Below are 21,799 nucleotides of genomic sequence, written 5' to 3' on the forward strand. Positions count from 1 at the left end.
CTCTGTAAATGAAATCTATTTTCATCTATTAAAAAATTTAACTGTCGGTTTATGTTTAATAAACATGTATTTTAAACTAAATACTTTCTTCAAAGTTTTGAGTCATTGTGCTTCCAATGTCTGCAATGCTTTTCAGTCAGCACAAAACAGCGACTGGGGAATTCCCCAATCGTATTTGACCTCAATTGAATGCAGAGGACACAATCAGCGACTGCAGTTAACTTTTCAGCAGTTGTGTACAGAAAAAGCAGCTAAAACATTCTTTTGGTTGTTTGATTTTGCCTACAAATTGTTGCCATAGTTGCGCGTCATGTAGCCAAGTGGCAAGTGGCACAAAAGTGTTGTAAGTATCTGCTGGAAACTAAATTCATAACAAGACACAACAACCCAACCAAGTTTACAGGCCCAAAAAGTTGTTACAGCGTAAACAAAGAACCGTCCCCTACCTTTCCCTTTTCGCTTCCTCCCCCTAGAACACAATTTGCATTTTGTGGGAAAGGGGGCACCCAAAAAGAACTAAACTCACATCAAATTTTGTGTCAAATAAGCTCAAATTTTGAAGGCGTTTGCCAGCCGGTCAAAGAGGCGACACCATAAACAGTCTGCGGGGAGCTGTTCAGCAAACACTGCCAACAAATGTCAAGCTAAGAACGTGCCAGGAAAAGATACAGCCACAGATACGGATACTGACTGCTACGCAGATAGAAAGATACACAATCCAGAAAAAAAGTGTATGATAGACAGTGATAAGATTGCAGTCAAGAATGCTGAAAGTTTTTGTTGCTGAAATGTTGTCACACTTTTTGAACAATTTATGGCACACTCTGCTGCAGAAAATCTACTCGAAAAGGGTATCAGAAATATATATTTGGCAGAGCTTTACAGCTTAATCAGAGGAAGAGAACGAAGCTCAAGTTTGATCAATACACGAAATCAATATTTAAGCCGGAAACAGGTTTTAAAACTATTGGATTCGTCTTATATGTGGTCTTAACAATTTGTTACTTATTTATGTATGGAATATGCAAATAGCAAAATATTATCAAAATAGGAATTTAATGAAACATAAATTTAGACATACGAGTATTTTCATACATATTCATTGGATTATTAGAGTGAACATAAACTTGTTGAAATATTTCAGAAAATATTTCTGAGAAACGCGCAACAACAAAATCGCCGCCGCTGACACTTTTCAATTATTTTTTAATTAAATTCGGTTACTATCAATAAATATGATTTATTTTATTCATATGCCAGCAAGGCTCGCGGCTGGCAGATGTTGTAACAATCAAAATTTTTACCCTTTATGTGAATGAGAGAGAATACGAGAAGTTTTGCTGCTCCGCTGTTTGGGTGACGGAATGTGAATTTGCCCATACGGAAATAACAACAATAATTGCAGCTATAACATTGCACTGACGTTGATGACAACAACCGACAGCGACAACAGCAACAGCAACAACAAAGTTGCCCGTTTGGCATTGGTCGCATTTCGGGGTTTTTTTTTGTTGTTTTCGGTGTGTCGGGTGTTCGATTTACAACTTCACTGAAATTTTTGTGGCTTGGTCATCAACTCGTTTGGCTGTGGCAGCTGAAAACCAAACAAGCGAAATTTTTATATGATTTTATGGGTTCGCCTTGGCTGCCAGACTTAACTTAAAGTAGCGCATCGCAACAGTATCTTGAGTATCTTTTGGTCTGAGTGAGTGAATGTTCCACATATTTGTCACCGAATAATTCTACAGAAAACAGTTGGCTTTAAAGGTTATTTGGGGCCCAAAAGAGCCAGCCACAAATCCGCTCAAATTAGATAAACATGTAAATGATTATTGACATAAAAAGGACAAACGACGACTGCAGCCATAGGCAGAGGTGGAATGGAGGGATGAATAAAATCTGAATGTGTAATATGCGTATGAATAATAAGGTATCCAAACAACAAGCACACAAAAAAGGGACACAACTGGCAATACAAATTGACATTTTATTTGCCTTTCACCTGATGACAGACGACAAACGACAGCCCGCAGACAACAGGCAACAGACAACGAGACGAGACGAGACGAGACCGCAATGCTGGTAAACGAGAGCAGGTGCGGGAGACTGAGGAGAGGGCGAGGAAGTGTCAGAGGAGGAAGCGGGATCCAGCTCGGATCCCAAAAACGCATAATGAAGTAATTGACTGCCAGCAGAATTCTGTCGCACATGTCTACAACAATGCGGAACACACAAATCGCTAGCTTAGCTTCAAGCTACAAATGTATCTTTAAGATACGACAATGCTTGTGTGCGTGTATCTTTAAGGATGTACGCTTCCATAGTTACACACTCCCTAAACGCTTCTTTCTCCCTTCGTCGCATTGACAACACATTAAAAGTTCGCTCGCTTTACTTTCAAAATGTGAATGCACTTTTATACTAAGTTGCTTTTGTTGTTGTTGTTATTATTGTTATTGCTCTTCTTGTTACTGTTGTTGTCGTATACGTGACGAGTTTTTTTTCGTTCGTTGTCCATTGCTCTACTTTTTCTTTGAACAGCAAACAGCAACAGAAGCAACATCAGCAGCAGGAAGATGAAATTATTTTTGGGTTGTATTCGTCTTTTTTTTTTCGGACACACGTAAATTTTCGGCTTTAAGTTGTAGAGAGTTTTCTTCTTTATTTATGGAGCTTAAATTTGGAGCTGACCAAAAGGTGAATGTTAGTAGTCAACAAACTTAAATGAGATTTCTGCTAACTTTACGAATATTTCACAGTTTTAATCTAGTTAAGTCATTGATTGCTCTGGAAAACACCATCAAATTGGGTCAATGATTGGCCGGTTTATACAAATTAAATTTGCGGCTTTAACACAAATTCTCTTCTATCGAAATATTTCACAATTTCCATTGTGTTTTTGGTCAATTAAACCAGCAAATTTTTTTTTTTTTGCTGTAGCAAAATTAAATTCGAGTCGAGAGAAAAAAAAAAATAGTTGAAAGCGAAATTTTGTCGGAGTGTCGAGTGTGAAACAAATCAGCAAAGCGAGTCACGTGCTGTGAGGGTCAGCGTTTTGGGTCTGTCACCAAGGGGAGGCTAAAGCTAAGGAATTCGCATTACACGACGCGAGTGTGTGTGAGTGTGAGTACTGAGTGTACTTTGAGACGTATTCGTAAGTAGATGTCGCAGTCTATCAATAACAAATGAAGCAGCTACACTAATCAATTAAAATCAAAATGAAATACAACAAACAAAAATTAATTACGTGTGAGGTCACAGGCAGCAAAAACAATTTGTGGCACTTCCCATAAACCTAGTCTATTCATATTGTAGTATTAGTAATGACCCTTTCAGCTTACGGCGCGTGCACGTAAATGGGTTCGGCTATACAGCAAAATCAATTGCCAGTGGCTGATTGTCAAATTAACCGGCAAACATAACTAATATTTGTGGCTATTTCCTTGATTGACCCAAGTCCATTTAATGAACTTGATCAGCAGCATATTAAGTATACGCAGCGGGTGGCCATACTTTGTTTGACTTCGAATTTGAAGTGCTGTTGTTGTTGTGTTTTTTGTATGTGACTAGGTTGAGAAGAGTTAACTTTGAGCAGCTACTATTTAAATATGTATGCAATTAAATTCTATGCCACTTAACTATGCCCATTTAAAAATTACACAAGCTACAAAACTGCAACAACTGATCGCAATGATGCGCCGCCTGGCAGCAATCTAAACTTGTAATTAAAGTTTATAAGATGATCATGTAATGCCAAGTCTGGCTGGCAAGATCGTGCTAAAAATAACGAAGAACGCATTATAAATGCCAAGTCCACAGAAGGGCAACTCCAACAGCAGCAACGGCAGCAACAGCAGCAACAGCAGCAGCACTTAAAGGTAATTTGCCCCATTATGGTGTAAGGGCCTGCAAATTGCGCATCTAACAAGTTAAGAATAGAATAGGAAAGCGATATGCACTAAAAATAGTTACGAGCACATCCAAATGCAGCCAACATCAGCATCAGCAGCAGCAGCAGCATCATCTAAATGGCTGATGCAAGAATTGCTCCTGTGATGATGGCCCATAAACGATGATGCTGTCTTTTTCTCTCAGTCTCTGTCTCTGTGTCTGCATCTCTGCTTCAGCCTTCGCTTCTGCTTCTGCATCTGCTGATTGACATAAAGAGCAAGTGGAGTCATAAAAGAAGTTGCTGCCAAGCAGATGAATCAACATTCCAAGCGGTCAACGTACCACGTACCATTGGCATGCCACAACGTTCAGCGTTGATGATGAAGTTGCCAGCATCGGCAGCAACAGCAACAGCAACAACAGCAGCAGCAGCGGCTGCGATGACTGCTGCCCATAAAGACAAAGACACTGGCCAATGCATTGAAAGCGGCTGCTTAACCCGACCAAAAAACCAAATAGCAGCAGACCAACGCAAAAAGATGCCAGAACGTAACATTAAAATAAACGCGTGCAGATAAATCTTTAGGTTCTGCTGCCCTGGCCCCAAGCGCACTGCTCGCTGCACTCAGCTGAAGCCAAGGATGTGCAATAGGGCTGAAGTTGAAGCTGAGGCTGAGACACAAACTGAGACTTCGACTGCGACTGCGACGGCGACGCCGACTGCAACTGAGGCAAAAGAAGGCCAGCCAAGTTCAGTGAAAATGCAATCAAATGTGTGCACTGTAAAAAAAGATTCTCAAAAATTAAGACAATAATGCAAAATATAGAAAATGCAATATAAAACATTAAATACGAAAAAAAAAATAAAACCAAAAACATAAAACAAAAAAAAATATTTTATAGAAAATAATTAAAAAAAAGTATAAAATACTCTAAAAATAGATTATTAAAAATAATAAATTACAAAAAAAAAACACAATCTATTAAAATATAAACCAATCTATTAAAATATAAACAATCTATTAAAATATAAACAATCTATTAAAATATAAGTAAATAAATACTTTTATTTAAAGGAAATATGAAAATTATTAAAAAGAGAATATAAAATATTAATAATCACTTATTCTTTCTGCTTCGTACACCTAGAGTTTCTCAGTGTATGCTTTAGTGTGTCTCGACCCAAGTGTTTGTGCAGTGCGTACGTGATGTCCAACGCTACTCGCTGCTCACTTATCAGTTTTGCCAGCTCTCAGCTCAGTTGAGCTGAGTTGAGTTCAGACCAATGCAAGTGTCCAATTCCAAGCAGACCATCTGCAAAATGCACGCATCGCACATCGCACATCCGTGAAATTCCTCAGATGCTCTCTCGTGCTATGCATTTACGTTGACGTTGCAATTACAACTTGCGGCCAGCAGCAATAAGAGAAGGCACATCGCACACACACACATACACTGCCACGAGGCAAGTTAGCTGAAGCCCTTTCTCTGGCCTTTGAGATGCGTTCTCACGGCCAAAAGCCCAACGACTACAGCTAGTCCCCATTTTTTTTGTTTTTTTTTTCTGCTGTGCATTGTCTGCCGCTGCCTGTTTACTGTGTGATTATTACAAGAAGCATGAAAATAACAGGCTTTTGCTTAGAACCCACAGCAAACGTTGCTCGGTCGCTCGGTCAGTCAGTCAGTCAAGCCAAGTCAAGTCAGCAAAGTAAGTTACTTAAAAGCTTGGCAACTTAATGCCGCGACCGCGTCTGCGGCTGCGGCCCAGACACAAAGCCAAACAACTCTTGAGTGCACTTTAAACTTCACCATTTAAGTGCCGAGTGGCAAATCGTCCATCTTCCTTCCTATTAACAGTTGACAATAGGATACGTTGTCAGATTATGCATGACACATATCCGTTGCACCACAGCTGCGGGATAATTGCCACATGCCACATGCCAAAAGCAACAACACTTGACGCCAAATTTGAATGGGCAGCACTTTAATACTATCATATTTCAGCTTCAAACATTCACATAATATGCATACGTTTTGACCATTCAATATTCATCCAATATTATTTGCGTTCCACATTTTCGTCAATCACAAAATTCGTCTTAGTCATAACGCACAGAGTTGGGTTTGTTCAATTGTCCACGCCGCAGCATGGAAAACTCAAGCCCTTTGGCGCTGCCAAATCGTGTGATTTGCCCAATTTGATATTCAGCTGGACCAGGACCATGTTTCTTAATGACCGGCAAATCCGGTTTGCGGCCAAAAGAATACTGCGGACCACGGCGCATGCGAGCATCGCATTTCTCGAACCCAAACGTGCTGGGCAGTGTATAAGCAGCCGGTCCAGGTCCTGGTCGAATTAGTCACAATTATTAATAATTAATGCATATTTCTTTATCATTTTACCCGATTGTCTACGCATGTTTAAATAATGCACGAAATTATAAAATTATTCAATGGAAGAAATATTTTTGTTTTTCTTTGATTTTATATAAATTATATTTTTTTTTTTTTTTTAATTTTGAGCTCTGTTTGAGTTAACGAAATGTATACGATTGAATGAAAACAAACTCTTTTTCTACATGCAAAACGACTGAAAATTCAATGATATACCGATTTATAAAAATACATACAAAACTGTTAAGAAAATGTTGTTGTCGTTTACATGAGATGGAGTTCAAATCTGTTTTTACTGAAATTTTAGTGTTGCTTCGTAGCTATCGAATTGTTGAGTACACTGATTGCTTGTCAGGCATTTTAAATACATTTTTTTCAAGGCGTACTACATGCAATTCAATACAAGTACACTGAAAAAGCAATTCTAAAATCAGTTCTTAAATCAAGAACATTCGACTTTATAAAATAAAAAGTAAATACGAACAAATTAAGTGAAATAAAATTAAGAACATTAGTCTGAAAATTGTCAATTTCTCAAAATAAGACCGAAAATACAAGACTTAAGTTACAAAATTTTGTAATCAATAGAAATTCCTATAAAGTTTTCATTTTGCTTTGAGTGTTCATAGCTCAGTTATGAACTATCGAGCTATTTTTAGTCTTAAAACTATACGAACTTAGACTTATACCAAATGTTTTTAAAATCAAGATGTATTTTCTAACTTTTCATATTCATATTTTCAAGTCATTGGCGCTCTTTTTAGACCAAAAGCTGTAGACCAAATTTTTGATTTTAGATCTTTTTGTCTTAGTGTAGATATAAATTATAGAAGGCAGAACAAAGAATTCATCTGATGTTTATGTGGAATGTTTTCAACAGAAATTTTTATGACACAATAAATTCCTGCATTTGCAATCCATGTTTGATGATCTTGCTCGCACCATTGACCTCAGCTAAATGATTAATCAAACGAAATCTAGCCAATTAGCATTTCTACATGCGATAGATCATTTATTTTATTTAACAATAGTTATTTATAGTCATATTTGTTAATAGTCTGTTTTTTCGCCAGACGCCACATTGGACATATTGGCAAAATATTTATTTATTGGCATTGTATTTGTGCAATTCACGTAATTATCCACTGACAACGACAGCTACTGTTGGCAGTTACCTTATTTACCCGGAGGCAATCAACACTTTCGGTGAGGGGAGAAAAATAACCGCATCTAAGGCGTAAAAAAACATTAATTAACTTGAATGCACACGCCATGCTAATTAATATTTAATTTGTTTCAAATTGTACGACAACAGTAATAACAACAACAACAACAACGGCAGCAATTTGCACTATGCATTTTGCATTGTTCTACGATGTTCGCGTAATTCGATATAATATGAGAAAAGTAGAGATATGCTCGACACCTCACGGAATTTCAACACATTTCACCGGCCAACCGATTTACTCGTTTACACTCATCATTTTCTCAGTCAATCATTCGTTCATTCGTGCATTCACATCATTTCGAATCATTTTTCATTCATGCTGAAAACGCATTCTGACAACCAAATCCGTTGCGAGTAGCCGTTTGTGTCACATTGTCTGTCATATTGTCTGCGATGTTCATTAATATAAATAAATTCAACTTTTTGCCTCTCAACTCGGGGAATCCCTGGACACCTGGGAGAATCCGACGACGACGATGGCTAGACAAATTGAAATAGGTTCCATTCATTCATTTCTGACAACCAAATTACAATCTCAAATAAAGGTCTTTGGGTCTTTTCCATCATACTCACATTTAAAATTAATGAGCTTGTCTAGTAATGAGAAGTAATAAATATTTGACTTTTATTTCCCTCTTTGTTTAAATTAATTTCACACAGTTTTAAACATTTAATACGCTTTAATATAATTAATATTAAATTAACTCAAATCAATGCTTTTAATTCAATTTGTATTCGTTGCAAAAACTTGAAAGTAAACACTACAGCTTCAGTTAATATGTAAAACAAATAAATTTAAAAAAATATGTATTTAAATTATTTATGAAAAATCAATCAATGCGATTTTCAATTAGTAATTTTTTCGCTGACCCTTTTCTGTTTTCTATTTAAACTTTGACAACAACTTTAATTCTTTTTGCCTGCCAATTTTTTTATTTTCTTTCTTTCGGGGGCGAAAACTTTTGACGCTTGCTGTTGATGCTGTGCCAGCCTTTGCATAAATTAAGAAAAATGCATAAAACTAAGAAAAAGTTTTGCAACTTGCAGCACTTACATAAAAATGACGCCTAGGGAAGAAAGAAAGGGGGAAAGGAAAAGAGAGGCACATACTCAAGATTGTTTTGCATGGCTGGTTGACATTTTTGAGGATAAAGAGATGAAGCGCTTATGGCAGCTTAAAGCATTTCAGTTTGAATTTGACAATAATTTCATGTGAACGTTTCAATTTAATTGCAATTGCAGCAACAACAGCAAAAACAACAACAACAAATACAACAACAACAACATGATGCACACAATTGCTACAGCAAAATATGTGGAGCAGCAGCAGCAACATCTGAGGCTCGATTTGGATTTGGGTATTTCCAATCAACAGGCAGATAACGATATTGCAAAGGAAACAAATCTGCAAATGCCTGGCAAAAATTGCAAAAATATCCAACAACATCGAGGACGACGACGACGACTACGACGATATAGCAACAGGGGAGGAAGCGAAGGCCGAGGTGGATTTGTTGGCATTTTTTGGTCCATCAATTTGGCCATTTTGATTTGCCTGGCACACAGCACGAATGCCGGTAAGTGTTGTGTTGAAGCACTAATAAAATTTCGTTATGAGTTAAATGATTTGACATGCAACGAGAGGGAGACAGCCGACAGTCGACGAGACAGAAGAATGAGACATGGGAACAAGACACATGCTGCATACGCCGTGTGGGCCCAAGCACAGACACACTGTAAGTGACAGCAACTACAACAACTACACTGACAACGACAACGAAAACAATAACAACAACAACAACGACAACGACAGCATACACCCCTACAAAACCTCAATTAAAAGCACATCAATAACGCTTGTCTCTGTCTCCCTTTTGCCCTCAACAACAAGTGCATCTCCCCATGCACTTCCCCTTTTATCCTGACTCTTGTTACGTTGCCAATTGCTTGGCACTGCAATTGGCACTTTGCTTGGCAGCTGGCTTGAGGGTCTGTGATTTTGATTTTGATTTATTTAACAATTTTGCAACAGCCAACAAGCAAACGTGGCAAACTCTGAACTCTGGAGGTCAAGAGTTCAATGCTGCAGCAAGTGTACAAATGTTTGTTAAGAAATTTATGAAAATTCATTTTGCATTTTTAAAGAGCTATTCGAAGAATTTTATTCAATTTGCCTGTCAATTCTTAATTGTTTACATTTATGCCTCGATGCTGTTGCTGATGCCATCAATTGAGACACAACACAACATAACAATAGCAACAAGAGGCAGGAAAATAAACAAGTCTAAGTGGGGGAGAACATGAAAATGAGAATGAAAATGGAACCTGTCGCTGCCAAAATTAACACTACTCTCACATTAGCTCCCAAGTTGCCCGTTGTCAGTTCCCCGCTCCCTATGTCCCCTCCTCCGTCACCTCATATCCAGGGCAACAGTTTTCATAGCCAAAATAAACGCCAGGCAACGAGGAAAAAGAACACAGAAAAAATGAAACCAACTAACTAAAACGCAAAAGCAGCCAGCGAGCAGAGCACATTTCCCCGAGCGCAAATTTTGAAAAGCGCTTTAAATGCTAAGCTGCATTTAGGCGCTTGACACGCCAACACACACACACACACACAAACGAGTGTGTGTATGTGTGGGTGTGTACATGTGTCCTTTGTGTGTTTACCAGCTGTTTTAAACATTTTTGCTGGCGCTGCTGTTGTCTGTATTTTCTCTTTTTTTTTTGGGAGTTGGGCTTGTCATTGGGTCGCGTCGTGTGGCAAGCACTGCAAGCACTCGCGGAAGTGGCTGTTGTGGTTTTTGAATGTGTTTGCCATGCTGCAGCAGCGGTAGCTTCCTACCTCCCATCCCACCCACAAAGGCTGCTCAACTGCAGCTGTTCAACTGCAATTTGGGTGTCCACTTTGCGTTTTTGTGTGCGCTCCAAGTTCAGCATTTTTTCAAAGCAAAACCACATTGTCCTGCGGCCGGCTTAGACATTATTTGCCTCTCCCAACACACAAAAAAGGCTCAACGTATTAAATAATAATCTTAACTAAATTACAGCAAATTATGTCCGTGACTTAAAGTGTAACCCTTTACTTGCTCTTTTTCCCAGTCCGGAAGTAAATTGATTTTCTGTCCACTTTTCTCATTTCTGGTCCAAACGTCACGAAATTAATTTTAATTTTTTTATAGCTCAACCTTTTTAATTTTCTATTAAGCGGCTGTGCGGCACAAAGGCTTAAGATGTAAAAAATGTTAGAAATCCTGCCAGTTACCTGCTGCCATTTGCAGCTGTCGAAGCAAACAGGTAAAAGCAAAGGAGAATATTAAATGGGTGACAATTTGTAGTCATGCTTTAAGCGAAATACTCTAAAGGAAGCTTTAAACTATATTTTCAAAAATCTACTACTAATAAGTTCATCAAAATATAAACGAAATCAACTTTTAAATATTAGAAAAGTTTATTATACTAAAGAGAAATACAAAATTTTAAAATAAATAATTTTCAAAAGTTGAACTGCATAATTAAAAAAAAATATTTACGATTTCTAGTTGCTTATTTTTTATATCTTTTCAATATAGAAATCTTTTAGCTCTATTTTATATATTTACGAAAATTGTATGCAATAAACAGTTCATGAACATTTGACGCAAATTTAACTTTTAAGTATTTTAAAAACATATATTTTGCAATGCTGTAAAGAAATTAAAAAAAATATATATTTTAATGCACAATTTCGAAATCAATTCAGGAATTCTTTTTTTTTATTTCTTAAAATATTTTAATTCTAAAAATGCTTAATTTAATCTGATTAATCACGTTCATAATCATAGTCAATACGATAGCCGAAAACTCTTCAAATATTCGACTTTAAAAAAGAGTGTTAAAGGCTAAACGTAGCCAGTAATTGTGGTTGTTCTGTAGTCATTTTAATGCCCGTTTTATGCTCGACACTGAACACATAAACAAAACGAAAAGGCACTCAAAGAGTTTAGAGCAAAGAAGAACAGCAGAAAGAAAAAAACCGGACGGAGTTAAATACAAGTCATGAAAAGTGCATTTAAATTGATCAGAGAAGAGAAACAAGGGACGATGGAAAAGTGTAATCGCAGCATTGGGAGATAAAGTCAAATCAAATACACGTAGTCGGGTGAAAATATGCAAAGTGCAATAACAAACCAGAACAATCGGAAAAACACACCACAGACAATTGTCGAGGTGGGACAACAAAATGTAAAAAAAGACAACGACACGAAAGGGTTCGACTAAAACGTGATCTAAAATCTAGTCAATACTACAGTACAAATAAATGAGACTAGTTCATCATAGCCTCTCTGCTCAGCTCAAAGTTACAGGGTATATGGCGTAAAAACATCGACAGCTGCTTAAAATGAAGCACATTTTTTTGCGGATTTTAAACACAGTTCTAGATGCTGCTGAAGAAGTCGTCAGCAGTGCAAAACCGATTTGCATATTTTTGTTACACACACCCATTTTTGCACACACACACATACAGCTGGTACAGTTGTGCAAACAATACACCCACATAACTTGCAAACAATAAATCTTGTGACGTCTCAAGAGAAAGACGTCACGTAGCACAGACAAAAATGGTGGAACTTGCTTTTCCTGTTTCCTGCTTAAGTTCCTGCCCTTCAAGCACTTTGTTGTTATTATTGCGCTCTATATATGCATGTGTGTGTGTGTACTGAGCGTGTATACTTTGCTGAGTGTCTGTAGAAATCTTTTCACTCGTTGATAGTTGGCAGCCACAGCCAGCAAGTAAAGTAAAACCAGGTTCGTTGAGGTCCTGACTGCTGTTGCCACAGCCACAGCTATAGCTACAGCTACTGCTGCATCCTTCTGCTGCCCCTCCCCACCACTTTCCCTGCGCCACACTCATGTGCCACCACACCGCAGGCTGACGAAGAAAAATTGTAGCTAGTTCGCATGAAAATTGTCAAGTAAACGAGTGCCGCTATTACCAAAATGAAAATGAAAATGAAACTGAAAAGAAAATCGAGCTCATCTTGTATATGAAAAACTCGCTGACATTACTCGGCATTCCACGTGCCTTAGAATTGTTGAATGGACAACAATAATAGAGATAATAAACAAAAAAAAAATTACGACTGGAAAGTATTAAAATGAAAATGTAGAAATTTAACGAATATCAACAAATTGTTAAATCAACATAAATGTGCACAATATTCCATTTTGTACGTCGAGAGAAATAAATTAATAATTTAAATTAAGATAACTAAAATTCATGACACACTTTATTGCTTGCAAAAACTGCTCCTAAAACCTTGCTCGACTATAACTGCATGTTGCTCCTCTAGCAGAATAATAAGTTATACGTTCTGCAGTCAGGACAATGCCTTTTATAGCCATAGTTTATCACATGTCTGTCAGAGTACACGCGGTTTTTATAATGAGCCGCAGACAGAACACACCGGAGATGGGATTTATATACATGTGATGTAAAAAAAGGAAAGCTTTGGCTTGGATTACGACAACAACTACGACAAATGAACAACTCGACAAGAGACTCAGTCAGCTTACAGAGGTTAAGCTAGAGCAGTCAATGTACGATATACTCAACTTGCTGTGGGAGCTTGCTGACCTTTCTAAGTTACTAAAGGTGACAAAGAGTATTTACTTTAAAATAAAAGTAAATGCGAAATAGAATGCAAGGATTTAAATGATTGAACTGAATAATATACATATATATATATAATTCGTTTGGATATAAATAGATTTGAATATTATTTAAATAAACTATTAAATAACTGCCCATTACATTTCATAACTAATAAATATGTATCATACATATTCATGAATATGATGAAATAAAGAGAAATGATCGATAACTGTCTTGATTACCACAATTCACATTTAATTCCTACAACTTCTACAACGATATATATATCAATATTAATAAATACATTATTATAAAATTAACGAAAATATTAATTATAAACTTCAAAGCCCCAATTCAAATTTTTTAATTCCTCCAACTTCAACAAAGAGAAATCTTTAATAAAACTTAAATAAAACCTAACACTTCACATCTTCGAAAAACTTTGTTTTTGGCGTTGCTGGCTATTAAATAAATCCCAACCGGGTACTAAAAAAAAAGGTATACATATTCAATTCGTATCATTAATATTAATACAAGAGTTTAAATAATATTCCCAAAACTTGAAATAAATTCAATATAATGAAAACTATATTTGTTCAAGTTAACGATTTATTAGAAATTTAAAGAACATTTTAGAAATATTTACATGAACATAAAAAAATTTATTTATTTTTTTATTTATTAAATTCGTACAACTTCAATAACGATAAATCTCTAAAAGCGCTTTAAAGATACTTCATGCTAAACAGTTTTGAACACACATTATTTCGTATTGCCAGCTATGGCAAACGATTATTCTCTGACACACATCCTTGAGTGTGGCTTAGGCCAAGGATAAACGACAACAACTACGACCGCAGCATGTATGTAGCTACCATGAGCTGGGGAATACTCAACCGTCCCCAGGGCTAGTCAATGGCAAGCCGTGCCTGCCAATGGGAGCTTCTTCTCTGTTCGTTTGTTCGTCGCTGTTCGTTTGTTTTGTCTTTGTCACAAGCGAATGGGGTAAATGGGCAAATAACGATATGTTTACATATGGCGGTGTCAATATGGTAAAATGCAGGAAAAAACACACGGAGGAATGAAGTGTAAAGCAAAAGTGGAGCAAACGCAAATGTGACGCTGATTTATATGCGAATTTGTGTGGCGCCGCCAAAAAAAAGGTGGCACGTAACACATTGAAAGCCTGTTGCCCCTGAATTCAAGCACTGGAAGGGGGCAAAGAGAGGGAGAGTTGGGGACAAATGTGGGCGACATTGTCTCGTCGGCGGCTTGTCTGTGGAATTGTGTGTATGCAAACAAAATTGGCAACAGCAAACAAACATGCAGACAACAGAGCTGAAGCCGAAGCCGATGTTGATGCTGATGCCGAAGACAAGCAACAGCAGCGCAAACAAAATACATATTGTTGTTGTTGTTGTTGCTCCAATAGCGTGGGAAAGACAAATGTCTTGAGGGTCTTGCAACAATATGCGTATTTTTAAAGCTGCAGCTTTAAAATTGTTGCACATTTTGTCAATGCTGCTGTATGTGTGTGTGTGCTCGTCTTGCTGCTCATTCTGGATGCATACTTCATAAATCCTTGTCATAACTTTGCTATCAACTTACCACAAAACCGTTAAGAACTTCGCTGCAGCTGCAGCATCGAATGGGGTTTGCCTTTGCTTCTTTGCCTCAGCATGTTGCGTATACGCTACGTTGACTCCCAATTGCAATTTTTATGATACGCTCACGCCACGCCTTCCAAACTATTTATTGTTCATTTATATGCAATGTCCTGCCCTGGCTACAAAATAGATGGCCTGGCGATGGCAAAGCCATCACTCTGATAAATATAACGACTGGATTAGAACTCATCAAATTGAGAACGACTCTCGATGGCATTCGCAGCTAAACGATAAACTGCGGGACAATTCATCAGTCATAGCATATTTTAAAATACCAAAGAGTGTGTTTGTAATAAACCGCCATTGATTTTCAGTTAGAGATTCTTTAAAGTCGAATTTACTGAAAAATGAAAATCATTTCATGTAATTGTTTCTTAATGAACACAATGGTCTGGTGGCCAGTCTCTTAAATCTACAACAGATGTAACGCTTCAATTAGCATTAAAATCAAGCGAGCTACATCCACGCCACGCCACGCAAAAAGAAAAACATGGAATATTCTTCAGCAAACCGGAAATATTTTAATTTCCGCTTTGGCCTTTTTTTCAACTTCATTTTTTACTGTTGCCAGCTTTTAGGCGCAACGTTTGTGCCTGCCTTTTTAATTGCGACCGTGTTGAAGTTGTTGCTACTCTTATTTGATATTTTTTCTTCTTACATTAAATAAAAGTAAATACTTTAAGCGCTGAGCAAACAGCAGCCGCCAGCAGCCTGCAGCTAGCAAATAAAATGGAAAATGTACAAAAAAATCACGCTGAAAATTTGCATAAAATGTTTTAATTCCCAGTCAGTTACGGTGCCCCCCTCTGGTCACTACTTTGGCTTTACGTCCCGCTGTTGTCACGCTTGACATTTTAAAGATGTCCCATGTTTCTCTACCCCATACCAAATGTCGCGGCTCTTAATTGAATTGTTTAATGGAGTCTTACGACAACAGCAAACACACACAGTATGGTAGACTGACTGCAAGAGAGAAAGAGGAAAAATCAAAACGGCGTAAAATAAAGCGAAATGCGGGTCGACCAACCGTTGAAGTGACCACGCCCCCCTTAACGCCCTCGCCAAACGACCCAAACATTGAAGTTGGAGCCATCCTTTAATTTAACGCCACTTTGCAGCCATAAAAAACCCAGACGACAACAAATTGTCGCCATTGGTCAGTTAGTGAGGCACGAAGCAAAAAGGAAAGCAAAACGAAGCGAAGAGTAAAGGTAAAGCTCACACCTTATTAACATTATCAGCTGGAGCAGTTGTCATTGTTATCTTATCAGTTCCATTCATTTACAACTTTATCAAGCTACCCGCCGATTTTATGTACCGGCAAACTTTATCCCATTCTACTTCTCCTCTTCCTGGCAAATGGCAAAAGTTAAATCTACTCACATTATCAGCGTATTTACCTGGCTTAATTTCTGCTTCACCCTCCCCGAAACGCCTAGCCTGACTATTTCTACATTTTCACACAATTGGGATTAGAATAGGGTTTTGCTTTGCCAGCTTTCTAAATATTTGTTTTTGGTTTTTTATTTTGTTCTTGTGATTTTTGCTCTTTATAATTTAAAGTTGTTATTACTCTGCAGACTGCACATGGAGAGCAGAAAGTCACGTTTCCACATAAAGTTTGACAGGAACAAGAATTATATTTATAAGATTACGCGTAACAATAGTTTAGGAAACGTGTCACGAATTTGTTCAGGCTTTGAGGTTTTTAGGACAACGCTATCTTAAGTTGTTTCAAAAAATAAATTCAATATTTTTTAGTCTTTAAGTTTGACATGCAAAAATTAAGGTGCTTAAAAAGAAAGATTTTAAATATATAGAAAAGATTTATATAATAAACCTTCAAATTTTTTTAATGGAATGAAATCATTATTCTATTTTCTAAACTAAAACTTAAAATAATAAAAACAATGAATATATTCAATAAGTTGAATAATGAATCAAGAATATTTTAAAGTGCAAAGTAAATTTGGGAAAAATGTGGTTTAAATTTTGCCCAATAAATTGAAAAACTAATATAAAAATCATGTTAAATGGACTTTTTTATTAATTTAATAATCATTCAATAAAAGTGTTTGAGAAGAGCCAAGAAATTCTCAAATAAAACTCAAACTTTTTTAATAAGACTATTTTAAAGCGAAAGTCAGCCACAACATTGCTTTAGAAATTACCCAATATAAACTTTAAGAAACTGACACTTTAGCTGCAGCTGCATAGTAGGTTGCATCTTTTTCGCCTGTGGCGCGTTTCAATCATTAATCGAAGCTACCTTCAGTTAGGCTCGGCACTGCACTCAACTTTCCAACATAGCGAGTGGATGTGTGTGTGTGTTTGCTATGCCAGGGAAAACAGCAACAGTTGCCCAATTGCCAATGCAAAGGAAAGCAAACAGAAGCCACAACAGAACCAACAGGAACAGGCCAACAATTACACTAACTGGCAACCCCATCAAAGTCATATCTAGGCAGAGAGACAGCCACAAGTAGAAGAGGCAAAATGGGCAGGACAGTGATTCGGTTCAGTGGGGCATGCTTATGAGCAGTTAAAGTCGCTTTAAGCCAACCAAACAATTGCCAAAAATGGGCAATTACCAGCAACATGCGTTTGACTTTGCTTGGCCATGGCCACAATAAGCGAGAGTTCAGAGTTCAGCTCATCATCGAAGTTCATAATTTTTCGGCAATTTCCTTGGGGACTCATTTTCCGTTTTTCACACACAATTTTGCTTCTCGTCTCGACAGGACATCGCACAACACCAACACGAGTCTGGGCCAACTTTGGCCAAAGTGTCTCTTGTAAGTTTTCAGATTTGTTATTTTGTGCAAACAATTCCAGGCTGTCTATAAACTCCTTGTTGTTGTTTTTGCGTACGGATTTTGTTCTACTTTGTTTGTTGGCCGAGTCTGGGAGAAGAGTGGATGGGCATTATTATGCTTATTGGCGCATATGGAGCACGTATTATGATAGGTAGTTTTAGAAATGGGTGCCACCTTCCTCTCTGTGCCACAGCACGTTAGGTATGCTCATACTATTCGTTGGTATACTAGTCGTATGAGTGTTTTGAGTGTGAGTACATATGTTTGTGTACGTTTCGGATCCTTTCGACATGTTTCTCAATGTACCAGCATAATACTCTTAGAGTGCTAAAAGCACACAAACACATTCCTCTCATACACACATTCTCCCACATATTTATTTCCATGCTTTATAAACCAAAGCGAGTCTAACTTTTGACTCTAAATGAGTCAACAATTTGCCCAGCTTAGCTTTGCATTGTAGTTGCTTTAGCTAACAAAAATGCTAAGAGATTTTATTTATGAAGCAGAAACTAGACTTGACTAAGCTAGCAGTTTATTATTAAAGGCAGTCATGCTTAATTTTAGATACAAAGCATAAATGGTGCATTTAAATTTCTGCACACGCAAAACTCAATTTAAAGGCATTTAGAAAAATACATGAAATGAAATAGAATATTCTCTGAAACTGAAACATGAAAACAAGCAACATGCAATTATTAATAAATTAAATTAATTAATTCAAAACTATTTTATCAAGGCAATGAATTTAATATTAGTAAGCAGTCGAATGTGCTCGGCTGTGAAATACCCGGTAATCCTTTTGAATAAAAGTATATTGATATTTAAAATATACCAAATAGTGAAAAATATACCAGATTGTCAGCTGAAGCTACTGAGACACCGGAATAAGTAAGACCAGTAAAAGTATTTTTATACAACTTCGAAAATTTATGTCAGGAATAAAGTTATTATTCCCTTACCAAAACTTGAGACTCTAGCTTTAAAATTATGTTTGTTATTTGATTCTAATCGATTTGTAGGAGCGAAAATGGGCATGGAAAAAAAATTAAAAAGTACTTCTTACATCTATGTATATCTCTTAAAGTCTCTAAGAATTGTGGGTTCATTCGGACAGACGGACAGACAAACGGCCATGGCTATATCATGTCGACTATTGACGCAGATAAAGAAAAAATTTACTTTAAAAGGTCGAAAATGCCTTTTTCCGCCTGTTACATACATTTCCTGCAGACACATTGTGGCAATACCCTTCTTACCTATGAGTAGAGGGTATAAAAATTGTTGAAATGGAATATAATATTCTCTATAATTGAAAAGTGAAACCAAGCGAAATTCATTTATCAGTTAGTTTAATTAAATGAAAGTATTAAGAAACTAATTCATCAAGACAATGCATTTAATAATAGCAAAAATATATGAAGCACATAACACAAAAACTATTAATAAGCAAATATTAAATGTTTCCTCTTTAAATAAATCATTTAAATTCAATGTTATTTAATTTAGAATGCACAATCTTCGCAAAAATAATTTCCCAATTGAAACCAAGAATAAGTTTATGTACACTCCCAATTTTATGTGCTGTGACGACACGTGCACTTGCTTATACCATACTCCATATATTGCAAGCCCAAAGGCCAAGCCCCGAAAAAGCAAAAAAAAAAAAATAAATAAAAAAGTAGCTAATTAATGTCATAACTGCACATAAAAAAAAAATCTTATCAAAATAACATGTAACATGATAAATGGTATAACTCCATAACGACGGCCTCTTTATGTCCAAAACAATTACAAAAGCAAATCCACAGCAACTCCAAAAGTTGGGAGAAGCGAGGAGGGGGAAGGGCGACCAAAAAAAAAACTTACTTTCATTTGACAGCTGACGCTTCATAATTTGTTTAACGTCTCTGAGCTTAATACGTAAAGCAAATAGACCCACACATAATGTCAAAACACTACAAAGCGACAGCAAGAGAGTGAGAGAGAGAGATAGAGTGTGCGTGCTAGAGCGAGAGCGAGCGAACTTCTAAAATGAAAAGTGTTAAAACTTTTACTTTCAACGCCAGCGTTTTTGTGTAACTTGGCCTAGCCAGCCGAAAAAGCGGGCCAGCCGGCTAAAAACCAAGCCAAATACCCTAACCCAAAAGTAAACCCAGACCGAAAATGAAACTGAAACCGAAAACGAAGTGATGCGATGCGAACCGGGCATGTAAATTGGCTTTTAAAGACCAGACCAGACCAGCACAGGTAAAGTGGGCTCAGAAGAGAGCTCTTCAACAAGTGGCGCATGTGACTCGCGTCTGCGGGTAATTATATTGTGGTCACGTTCAACTCCGGCATCTGTTTAATGTTTTGTGTGTGTGTTACACTTTAACACCGATCAACAGAAAGAAACACCGAAGAGCGATACTCAACAAATTGAATAAACTCCGAGTCCCACAAATCAAGACTTGGGCTGCTGCTGCTGGTCACAGTTAAAAAGTAGCAAGTAACAGTTACAGTTACAGTTGCAGTTACAGTGTCAGTCAGCAGTCAGTGTGCGCACTTATGCAATTTGTCAATTTTTTATTAGTTTTGTTGCCGATGAAGAAATGATATGCTACTGTCTTACATGGCGTATGAGCAATGTGCTGCCAGCTTTTCTTGTTTGTTTAATAATTTTTGGTGTGTGGCAAAATGAAACTGGCTTTTGATGTAATCATAATCATAATTTGTTTGTTGAATGGGTCGTATGCACTTGTGAAACATTAAGTACTTGTCTTTCGCTGTCATATTGTATGTATTATTATTCAAATAGCTACAATTAGGCAGCTGTCTGTGGCAGATCTCTGTGGCACGTGCACTCTGCGGTATCTCTACTCGTATCTATCTACATAGCTAGTCAGCCATTCAAATCCGCATCAACTGTTCATCATCTGCTACACATATCTATCTATCTGTGATGTGTATCTATGTGCATCTGTTAAATTAGCTTGCTAATACGCCTAATGACAGTCGCCGGCGGTGTGTATGTGTGTCTGTCTATCCGTCTGTGTCGCTATAAAAGGCCGGCTGTCGGCTGCCATTGTAAACTGCGGCATTATTAATTTAAATAGCATGTCGAGCAGGTAAATACACAGCGATACAGCGAGACAGCGAGCACAGACAGACGGACCAACAGCAACTAGCTCGGCACGCAAACAGCGTCAGATACAAAATCAAACCAACAGATACAGATACAGTTTCAGTTACAGATATAGCTATAAGTATTTGTATCTGTATCTGTATCTCTATCAAATACGTGTATGCATGCAATCGACACTGTGTTTGCTATGGGTATCTGCTGTGTTTGCTATGGGTATCTGGCTATAGCTCTTTCGAATTAGCAACCAACAACTAACAACAGCAACAGCAAAGCAACAACAATGAGTTACAACAACTCTGCAACATTTCACACATTGCGCCTTTGACTATTTGATAAGTTCGCTGACAGTTGAGAAATGTAAAGCAATGCTCAATAAATACCTTTGCGTGTCGCATTGTATTCACTTTATGTTTGACTCCCTGTAAGCAACTAAATTACGAGTGTTATAGCTGTGCGTTTAAATTTGTAATAGTTAAGGGAATTTGGCAATTGGCAAAGGGAGAAATCAAGAGATAAATTGCAACTAAAAACTACTATGATTGTTAGAGTTTGAGATATGTATGGAGAATATTTACACTCACAAACAAAACCGTGCAACAAATTCAAAGGTCTGCGTCTTCTGTTCTAATTTATACATGCTAAAAATCTTAGACTTCTTTTATTGGTAGATTCATTCACAATGTTTCTTGACAATTTTTATCCATTTGATAATATGAGAAAGAAAAAAAGTCAAATGTATTTATCTATTATAGTTTGACTAACACTAACTTATTTCTAAAGCCCTGGTTGCAGAGGCATTTGGCTTATGTATAGAGAATAAATTCTATAAATTGTACAGCATAATCAAATATCAAAAAAATTAACTTTAGTAAATCAACATAATTTTCTTATTCGTAAAAGTGATTTATTTTAAATGCATTAAATAAATAAGATTATTGAGAGCTTATACTGCCAATCAATTATAATTAAACTGCATCAGAATGATATGGATTGTTGTTAAAATTTAAAACTTTATACAACTGTTAAAGGTTGTATTAAAAA

At 36.9% G+C, this 21,799-nt stretch overlaps 2 protein-coding genes across 2 annotated transcripts in view; one reads left to right on the plus strand and one right to left on the minus strand.

Moving 5' to 3' along the window:
- The window catches only part of LOC132792027 (mucin-5AC), a 37,986-nt gene that overhangs the window by 8,317 nt on the left and 7,870 nt on the right, over window positions 1-21,799 (plus strand). Inside the window, exon 2 of the mRNA XM_060801228.1 lies at window positions 8,756-9,090. Coding sequence (XP_060657211.1) covers window positions 8,799-9,090 — 292 coding nt within the window. The 5' untranslated portion in view covers window positions 8,756-8,798. The remainder of the gene's footprint in view (window positions 1-8,755; window positions 9,091-21,799) is intronic.
- On the minus strand, window positions 5,854-6,617 carry LOC132798850 (protein CIMAP1D). Its single transcript, XM_060810841.1, has 2 exons — window positions 6,295-6,617; window positions 5,854-6,238 (listed from the first exon to the last, which is right to left on the minus strand). The coding sequence occupies exons 1-2, from the start codon at window positions 6,308-6,310 to the stop codon at window positions 5,991-5,993; spliced, it is 264 nt and encodes an 87-aa protein (XP_060666824.1). The 5' UTR covers window positions 6,311-6,617; the 3' UTR covers window positions 5,854-5,990.

Source organism: Drosophila nasuta, chromosome 2L (assembly GCF_023558535.2).
Source record: "Drosophila nasuta strain 15112-1781.00 chromosome 2L, ASM2355853v1, whole genome shotgun sequence".
NCBI classification, from domain to species: Eukaryota; Metazoa; Arthropoda; class Insecta; order Diptera; family Drosophilidae; genus Drosophila; species Drosophila nasuta.